The sequence below is a fragment of the Haliotis cracherodii genome, unplaced genomic scaffold, assembly GCF_022045235.1.
Source record: "Haliotis cracherodii isolate W230 unplaced genomic scaffold, xgHalCrac1.p SCAF_18, whole genome shotgun sequence".
Lineage (NCBI taxonomy): Eukaryota > Metazoa > Mollusca > Gastropoda > Lepetellida > Haliotidae > Haliotis > Haliotis cracherodii.
In genome coordinates this window covers 27,036,318-27,046,673 of record NW_027266273.1, presented here as the reverse complement: position 1 = coordinate 27,046,673, position 10,356 = coordinate 27,036,318, and the positions used below count along the sequence as shown (strand labels likewise).

General features: G+C 39.9%; 1 protein-coding gene across 1 annotated transcript; it reads right to left on the bottom strand.

Annotated features, from left to right (window-relative positions):
* Positions 1-2,080: 2,080 nt before the first annotated feature.
* LOC139465485 (uncharacterized) lies at positions 2,081-10,077 on the bottom strand. Its single transcript, XM_071247205.1, has 6 exons — positions 9,980-10,077; positions 9,487-9,626; positions 5,174-5,252; positions 3,876-4,047; positions 2,588-2,711; positions 2,081-2,283 (listed from the first exon to the last, which is right to left on the bottom strand). The coding sequence occupies exons 1-6, from the start codon at positions 10,075-10,077 to the stop codon at positions 2,081-2,083; spliced, it is 816 nt and encodes a 271-aa protein (XP_071103306.1).
* Positions 10,078-10,356: the final 279 nt, after the last annotated feature.

Sequence of the window (10,356 nt, the reverse complement as noted above, 5' to 3'; positions counted from 1 at the left end):
CTCCATTCAAAAAAATTATATAGAATTATGTATTTACTCTCCCCCATGTATTTTTCTCTTTTATGTAAAAGCTTTTTACACCTTACACATTTTAATTACAGATTCCTTTGTTTTGATTTTAATGCAAACAAACCAGGCTTTGCAATGTATTTTGTTTCAACAGATTTTTATACATAAATATATGAATGGGAATTGACAAACGAGCTTTACTGGCTTATGTAAAAGCCGCTGCCCTTTAGGCTGAGTTTCCATGTGCGCTGTTTGCCACGCGGTTTGGGGCACGTTTAGCAGTTGGTAAAACCGCGCAAATCGAAACAGTTCATTTATGATGTAGTATTTCCATTGGCACGGTTAGGACCGCTCGGCTAAAAAAAGTCGAACAGTGCTCGATTATCTTGAACCGCGTGTTTAGCCCAGCGGTTCTACCCGAGCCAATGGTAATTTCACAGAATAAGGCCTATTTTCCTTTGAAAAAAACCTTGCCTAGCGGTTTGACTAATCAGCAATGATTTTTACTCCATAAACTGTCATAAAGTATTCATAAAGTATCAGGGGTCCTTTCAACTTGCAAAATAATTGACATAGTCCTTTATAGAGCGAGAATATTCTAGGGTTTGATTGGTAGCTAACCCTTGATAATCTACAAATAGGGGAACACTTTTGTACCACTTGCATTCCCTTAATTGGCATTTAAATTTTAATACCTCTAGTTAGTACCGTTTTAAGTTTAGGATCCAGTGATATGCCCAAATACTGCTTTTGCTTACAAAAACAAGAGGTCCACTGAATCCGAAACTGACTCACTTAAATGTATTCATGCCAACAGCAGGGGCACGCAAGTAAAGGTTGTTCAGAAGCTCATATTCTCCATGAAAATATGCTACAAAGACACCACATAGAAAAAGCATTTTTAGACAATTACAATTTTGAACTGCATGACAAGTCTATAGTAATAGTTCGGGGGAGAAAATATTCCGTGAGTCCTTTGAGTCCGTGAGTTTTCTTTGATGTGAATGTTTCTCACCGACCTTAGCGTGTAGGGATGTGATGTCCTAGGCAGGAAGTAACAGTGTTTTGACTACTCTTCTTTCATTAATTAACGTGTTGGGCATCCCTAATTAACCTTTACTAATTCATGTTAAACCAACACAGGATGTTTTCTAGAAGTGGACAATCGCGAATGTCATAGGGCTGACACGACACGTCTGACTGACTGATATAGAAGATGATTTAACGTGCGCTTTCCGACTACAGCGTATTTCGCACACGGTTCACACGACACGTGTTAATAACTGTCTTATATCTACCTATATACCACTTTATTATCTCATATTGCGGTAGTTAAAGAAAACACAGTGCTATAAGAGAAGCCCTTTTCACTCCACTTTCTCAACATCGTCTCTATCAGAAGTGTTTGGCTTGCCTATAGATGTAAACACATTTGATGATACATCCGTAATTTCACAAAATTAATTCAATCCACAATGCGCGCTGGAAGGACAGAATATGACAAAATACAGTTCTAACCAACAATACGGAGAACTATTGTATTTATGTATTGTAGAGTTTGGTGAAATAAATTTAATATCTCAATGTGACACTTCCATAGTATTACATTTTTCTCTCGAATGAGACGTTTCCGTACAGGTACTAGAAGACAATCAACCAAGCAGAAGAATATAAGCTAGGAATCGGGGACCTCCTTTAAGACGTAGAACTAGCAAACGCATCTGAAATCAATAGGTAATCATGTCTTTATTTGGGTCCAATGCCACTGCAATTGGAAAACATGTATTATGTGGTATGTGAAGAATAGCCCAGCTGTGTTCTGTGATATCTATAACTTCTATTGTTTAAAAAGGCCATGGTCAAGGCCATACCATGTGACCTTTCTGATTGTTGACATATAATGTATGTAATACGAAAACGAATTTGCTTTCTACCATACCAAATTATGACTGAAACACGTAAAATGGATCTGCAAATTTTATTCATATTTGTATTAGGGACGACTGAGTTGTAGTAGCTATGTACCCATGAGGATACGGGATTTTCGCAATAGATGCAACGGACGTCATTACTATTGTGGTTTGTGAGAGCTCTTCTCCGTCTCGAAGCCATCCCCGTCAAACTCCTTACGACGCCCACGTTTCATGAGAAGGCAGCTGAGAACGATTGTCGCCAGAAGCAGCAGCACAACAATGACGGATGTGGCGATGATGGCGACGAACATGGTGGGAGTCGTGTTGCACTCCGCCACAGACGGGGCTACTGCTTCAGCGCCTGGAAAAATATTATGGATCCGTGTAGATACAGTGAGTGAGTTAATTAGCCATACTTTGACTGTGTGTAGGTATAGAGCTATGGAACTTACATCTACAGTTAATGAAGGTAATAAAACTACGGTCTAGATGTAGTTTCGTGTTTCTTGATTGCAGCCTTTTACACACCGCGATTAATGTATTTTTAAAAAGGAATATATTCTTCTGTGCATTTTTCAGCTGAACAGGTGTCACGTTGTAATTGCATAGTGATAAAAAAACGTCAGTTTCATTGTAGCAGGAAACAGTCAAGTGATTCGAGCTACCTTGAGATTCGGATGCAGTTTGTCCACCTTCAAACCGAACTCTAGCAACGGCGTTATTCTTGTTTGATTCCTCGATGGCCTGGCGGCGCTTCCGTTTTTCTACGGCATCGTTACATTCGGTTTCCTGAAAAATGTCAAGACAAGAGACAAGACAATACAATACGTTTATTGTATGAAAGGCCTCCGGCCTATATACAAATACACACAATGTATACATACTTTCAACATATATGTGCGTTCTCGGAGACATTTGTATTTACAAGTTCTTGCCGAATATTGAGTGCTTGATGGAGAAATTGAGCTAAACTGTAGATTACACCAGAAGATTGATTAGACATAAGTGATATAAGGGATGTGGTACATTGCTGTTTAAGGTATTTAGCGGGTACAAAACGTTTTCAGATATCTTGGTAAAACTCAAAGATAAAAAGTACATGAAATTCGTCCTCAACACCCATATTACATAATGGACACAAACGCATAGATTTTAACATATTTTGTCTTCTTCCGGTATTTACTCTAATATTACTCAGTCCCATACGAAAACCCGTGAATGTTGAACGAAGATTTAAATTACAAAAAACACTTAAATATTTTTCAGGCTCCAGTAAGGATTTGAATGATCTATACACATCATATCTGCTACTTGCATTTAAATTAGACATCCATGTTTGATAAAAGGTATTTACAATTCTTTCTTTGAACATATTTACAAACATACAGGTGTTACCAACTCCTTGATAAATCCAAGTGGAAAAATGTCAGAGTGGGTAAGTTAGTATTAACGCCGCATTGAACAGCAATCTAGTTACAGCACAGCGTGTCAGCAATGCAATGTGGGAGGAACGTGATGCAGTTCTCGGACGTTTACTACTTTTGTCAAACACATGAGAATGAGTATGGCACTGACAAACCTAGAAACATAATCAGGGCGAACCGGGATTCGAACCCATGATCATAGGTTTCAAGCGTGCCCAAGGGACGCAACTCTGCATAACGAATTGCAGTGCCTTAGACGACTTGGCTACCCATGCCCCCGAAAAATGGCAGAAATGAAACTAGTTACCCTCGTCTATCTAATTCTGTAGAATATATTGCTCAATTGTACATTACAAGCAATCATCAAGGCTTACATCTGCATTAACATCAACAGACGCATTGGTATTAATTTCAACTTTGTTCACAAACGGACCCCAAAATTGTTTGACATATTTATGGTGCAGTCAAATTCAATTTCACAGAATCGCTTTAAAGGGCGGGGACTGTGGGTTTCCTTCCTATATCGTACCAGTTTGCAGAAATCCTGTCTGGCAGTTGGACACAGGTTATATTCGATGTCAAAAATCATTTCAGGGGGCCCTGGGGTGAAAAACCCTGGTTTGTATTCCATGCAGATAGTCTTGGCGTTAACTCTATACGGCATCCGGTGAATGATGGACTCGGCCCCGTAATCATAGCAACTGAAAAGCAACCCAAACATGTACTACTATAACTGTGGATAGACATATGCTTCGTAGAACCTACGTGACCTGTGTATAACATATTGCAACAGATACGACCGATGTGCAAATACAAAGAACAATATGACTCACAAGTGTATTATATAAAGCAAGCATGTTCCCTTATAAGAGAATTCATACGAATTGAAAATGCCATGTACTTTGGCAATTAGCTTTTCTGTACCCAAAATATGGACCTGCTTTACAACTCTGTGTAAAAGTCTCTGTCGAAAGGATCTAGTGTAAGAGCATCCGCCCGGAGAGCGGAAGGTCTGGGGTTCGATCCCCGGCCGCGTCATACAAAAAGACGTTAAAAGATGGTGCTTGTCTGGCGCTCGGCATTAAGGGGCTAAAACAAGGACTGGTCGGCTTGGAGTCAGTATACTGTGTCTGAGTCGAGTATTCATGTTAAACTGCGGCATGGTATCTCAGTGTGCTAGCACTATAAATCGGCATCAGTCCAGACTAGTACAAGCAGCCACTGACACACGCGTGCATGCACGTCGCTATATAAGTTCAATAATCTTGGACGCGACGTCAAAACCCAGTTTCACCTCACCTCACCTCACCTCTATCGAAAGAATGTAAGCTCTGTAATAAGCATGTTTTCGACTATAACAGTTGCTTATTTCAGAGAGAATACATTTTATCTTTTTTCGTTGAGTTGGTGACGTATAAAAACATGTTTATTTCGAAAATGCAAGAAGAAACAGATATGTTATCACCTTTATTTGAGGCTGAAAGAGAATTAAATCACAATATCGACTGATACATCTGGAAACCATCCAACGTCAATTCGCCTCATATCTGTACAAACTGGAGCATCTTTTGATACATATCTTTGAGTGAATATCTGACACCGTATACCTATATGAATTTGATAAGCAGTGTGGAATTGTAAATAAATTAAGCCTTTTTATTTTTATAATGTTAACCACGTGTTATGGAAGTGTTATCACGAAGATATTTCTCTTTCTGTCTGTCTGTCTCTCTTTCTCCCCCCCCCCCCCCTCTCTCTCGCGTCATATAACCTTACATATCAAGCAGAAAACAAGCTGCCTATATAATATGCGTTATACACCCATACCCATCAGCATAGGTCTGGACGGATCTCGTGGAATCTTCGTTACGGGCGGTGATGAGAAAAAGACCCACAAAATCGTATGCTGAAAGTAGACCAAAAACATACAGATCATGCTCAATCCAGTCTCAGTGTTTGATTTGTTGTCCGCATGGGGTAATATCCCAGCTATATGAAGGCGAACTATGAATAATTCAGTCTGAATCACACAAACCAGCGATCAGTCTATGACGTCAGGGTACGATGACATGCAATCAAGCAAGTCGAGGTGCGGGTAACACTTGACAAATCTTCTTTCAAAAATTTAATTTTGAAAAACGGAATGATTGAAAGCTCTTCACCGCTTCTTTCTTTTCACTTCCGAAATTATCTTTAAAGTTGGAAACCTGAAATCTCAATTCTTCTTCAGACTTCTTACTTCCGAATACCGTTTTAGAAAGATGAAAAGGTACGAAAGCTCGACTCTCACGTCACGCTTCCTTAAAAATCTGCCTCGGAAATAGAAACCTTATATGCTTGAATTTTCTGCTTACTTTTAATTCCTATTTCATACTTCGGAAAGCTGAAATTTTGGTGTCCATTTTTTCATTAATGAACTTCCTTCTATCAAAAATGAGAAAGAACAGATTTTACGGCATACACCGTACATTCTCGTTTACGACACTCGAGATGTCGTAAGTTCATATGTTTTGACATATAAATGCACTTGCAGTGTTAGAGATAAATCTATTACGCCTTATGTATATAAGAGAAATGATTATTTTCCAGCAAATCTTCATCCTAAAATATGTCAATGAACCCAGAATTGTATATTTTATATCTCATTATGTCAAATATTTGATCTTCAATCTTTTTGCTGTACATTAATGGGAGGATGCATGACCTTTAAATACTGGATAATAAAAATGTATTTGTCATTAGTCACAATAATATACTAAAATATATATGTTACTTTGCATGCCATTCTGTAATAACTGGTGTGTTTTTCATGACGGTCGCTGAACAGTTCGGCATGTGAGTAATCACATAAAATCACAACTATTATCCTTTGAGTTTACACCGCCCCAATATTGTTTTCATGTTCAGTCTGCAAATATGTGTTAATTATGTTCTAACTAAAATAAATAGTCAATATTACATTAATCAGTTAAAATCTACACATAATTCACACATGACGAGCAATAACAGACTAGGTTCCTGTCTATAAAAACGAGTAGGCAGGTGAGTGCCATTTTCTCGCCAGTGCAATGATTTGACAATAGTTTAACGCCACTTTTAACAGTATTCCAGCTTTATCACGGCGTGTCAGCTAAATGTGTAAGGAACGCCCGAAGTGATGCAGGTCTCAGACGTTTATCACGAGCACGGGTATGGTGCTGACAAATCTATACTCACACGCAAAAGAAACGCAAGTGGTTTTAAGCAAATAGGTAACAAACACGGAACCATAAATTGATACGAGTTTTAGCATGTAGTGAAGCCTGATGGTGTTATCAATATTTTTGGTTGCATTCTGGACGCCCCTAGTAAAAACACAACATAAAAAACGCATCGCCAAAACGCACCATTTCAATGAATATGTGGGTATCATGCACCCATTTCTCACGAAATCGAAAATGCACGAACTGTAGTGGGTATAAAACTGTGGCAGATTCTTGGACTTACCACTCCTTGGTCAACAATGCCACGCCTAACTCAAATTCAGAGAAACCAGGCTATCGGAGAGTCTGTCCAAGATGTTTCCCGTCATTTCAACGTTAACATAATCACAATTTACCGTCTCCTGCATCGATACAATGCTACACAGACCACAGATGACTTCCTCGGAGCTGTCGTCCTAGGGTCACCACACCTCGACAAGTTCGGTAGATTGCCCGTCAACACCAGCGACATCCTTTCCTAACTGCAAGTGAAAGTGCTCGACAGGCCATAGGAACATATAATCGACACATTAGCCGGGACACTGTGATCCGACGTCTCCGTTCCAACAACCTCAGATGTCGCCGACCAGCACGTCGTCCTGTTCTCCAACCACGGCATTGACAAGCACGACTTCAGTGGGCACAGGGTCATCACAATTGGCGTCATCGTGAGTGGAGGCATGTCATCTTCTCTGATGAAAGTCGCCTTTGTGTCTCCCATGCAGACGGAAGAGTCAGAAATTGGCGGCGTCGAGGTGATCGTTTCGCTGACAGGAACGTTGTGGAAAGGGATCCATGGGGTGGACCTAGCGTCATGATATGGACAGGGATCGGACTTAATGCGAGACTTGGACCCATGTGCTTTCTGAATCTTGGTCAGGGTCGGGGACACGGCGTCACTGCTCAGCGGTATATCCACCAAGTGATCAGACCCCACGTTGTTCCATTTTTTTGCACAACATCAACAACACATTTTCCAGCAGGACAACACTCGTCCCCATGTTGTCAGAGCTACCATGGTCTTTCTGCAACAACACAACATCCGTGTTCTACCGTGGCCAGCCCTCAGCCCTGATCTGAACCCCATCAAACACTTGTGGGATGAGATTCAAAGGCGTCTGTACAATGTGCACCCAGTCCCTACAACTATAATCTACGTACAGCTGCTCTGGATGTGTGCAGGAGGATCCATAGGGCCTTAACAAATCGTCTGATCCACTCAATGTACAGGAGATGTTTTGCTGTGATCAATGCCAATGATGGTCACACGAGGTATTGACTGACATTTTGGGTATTGACCCGAAACTGTGTAAGCCCTTAACAATTGAAAAAAACAACAATTATGTCATCTGCCTTTTAATCCATTAAACTGTCTTCAGTCAATTTTTTGTCAATCTTGCCCTATTAGTATTTCTTGTCTTTACTGTTGAAAATAAATAACATGTATACTGCATACTCGACTTGCGTTTCTTTTGCGTGTGAGTATAAAAAACATAATGGGGGCGAATCGGGATTCGAACCAACAATCATAGGTTTCTGGCGTGCCCAGGGGACGCAACTCAGCACAGCGAATCGCGGCGCCTTAGACGACTGGGCCACCTGTAACCCCTCAGTAGTTACGAGCTCTAGATATTACAGTATCAATGATTACTAAAATTTGAACATAATGCGCGATCTGCATCTGCTCGTCTGTCATTCATCATAAATATACTGATGTCTAAATGAAACTTTACTCTCGTTTAAAAAAACAAACGATGGGCGCATGAAGTAAATTGTTTTGAAAAGATCAAAATCTCAACAAAATCAACATTCATTTAGATTGAACTTGTGTTTTAAAATTTTTGTAACTTAATTTTTAAGTGGACAAGTTTCTTTTGGCTGTCAGTTTATGTGAAACTGTACACGGTTGTAAGGGGTTATGTATTGTTTTCAATGCATTTTAAAAAAGCATCAACTATCAAAGACTCATATTTTACAGTAACCCAAAACCTGTGAATTTCACTATATTACGATTTTTGTTATTTCTAAGATATCGTCAAGTGAATCGAATGTTTAAAATTTTACCTGGTCTAGTTTTATGACATCTTATTTATGAAGAGATAACATAAACATTTTATCAAGACCTAGTTGGTTTAAAATGAGTTGACAGTTTCACGACGTTTATTAATGACTAAAGTCAACGTATGCTAACCACTGTTAGCTGAAATCCGGATAACTTGGCTATATTCTCGCGTACAATTATAAAATGTGACTTGTGTCATCGTAATTAATTCCTGTATTGAGTGTTGCTATTCAAATTACGAAATATTTTATATACTGACTTATTTGCCAGCGTAAGGAGATGGATGAGTGATATCATCGTTTTATATTATGAAATGTTATCATTTTATACACAGGATGTTATAACCATGTTGTAATCATGTACCCCATTTATACCCCCCTTTTCCCAGTTTCCTCCCTCCCTTTCTCATTTAAAAAGAACCAACGGTAACGAGCGAAACAAACCCTTAGCAATTTTCGCTTTCTAAATTATGAAATATGTTGCTGAAAATTGGAAGAAAAGTCGGGCTTTCAGGGTTTCCTATTCCTAAAACATGTTAAAGGAAGTGGGAAGTGAGACACGATGTTGACCCTTCGAGGTTTCCATCTTTCCATTCGGTGTTCGGAAGTAAAATGTTGGAAGCGGCGTTGAGCTTTCAAGTTTCCACCATAAAAACATAATTTCGGAAGTGAGAAGTAGAAAGCGGTGTAGACCTTTCAAGTGTTCCCCGGACCCACCGAGTCCGACTATCCGTTCAATCATATTTCGTCTCTTACAACAAGCAAAGGTTACTGGGAACCAATTCTAATCAAGAATAATTTATCAGTGAAAATATGTTGACCTTTAGATTAACGTACCTTCGTCTGTTACAGCCACACACAGGCTAAACACCTGGTTCAGGGGGGCCGGCTGTTCAAGGGGAAGGCCGTTCGATTTCAAAAGGTTAAGTCGAACTCCAAAGAAATTAGTTGTCTCTTTCTGTATATTGACGAATTTCCTGGACATACAAAAACGACATCAGCGTGGCTATCTAGGAGGGACATCACAGGTACTGTACTTGTAAACAAAGCAACGGGATTACTAAGAGACTTCATTCTCTTATAAGTACTCATCAGCAACGATAGGGTTGTTTTGGAAGGGGGCGACTATCTCCGTCTCTCCTGTGGTTCATTCGCAGTTAATTTAACGGAACAGCAATTCTTGGCGTCGTGGCATACGGTCTAAAAACGAGGTTATATTGGCTAATTGGTCCAGGGTAGATATCATGGTAAGGAGGTATCATGCAATGTATCGTATCGAAACTGCTATTAATGTTCTGTGTTATACGTACTCAAAGAACTGTACACTCACGTGTCAGGGTTTGCCTCAATGGCATGAGTTGAGATGGTCTCGCGTGCCGAATTCACGCAACAGGACCCATAGACAACCTCATCACTCGCTGTCCTCATCATGGGGTTATATTGGATGTAGTAGCTCATCGTGTAGCACTGGAAGAAAGAAAAACAAGGCGTAAGATTTCCACGGACAATTATTGTCTGTTTTAAGTGACTATCATAGAGTGAAAACTTTTCGAATGAATGAACTGTCATGGTTTTGTGCCGCTTTTAGCAATACTCCAGGAAGGCGGTGCTGTGTGCTTACCCGGGACAGTACTAGTGTGCTTACCCGGGACAGTGTGCTTATCCGGTGCAGCGATGACTCATCGTTACACCACTGTCACAAGCTGA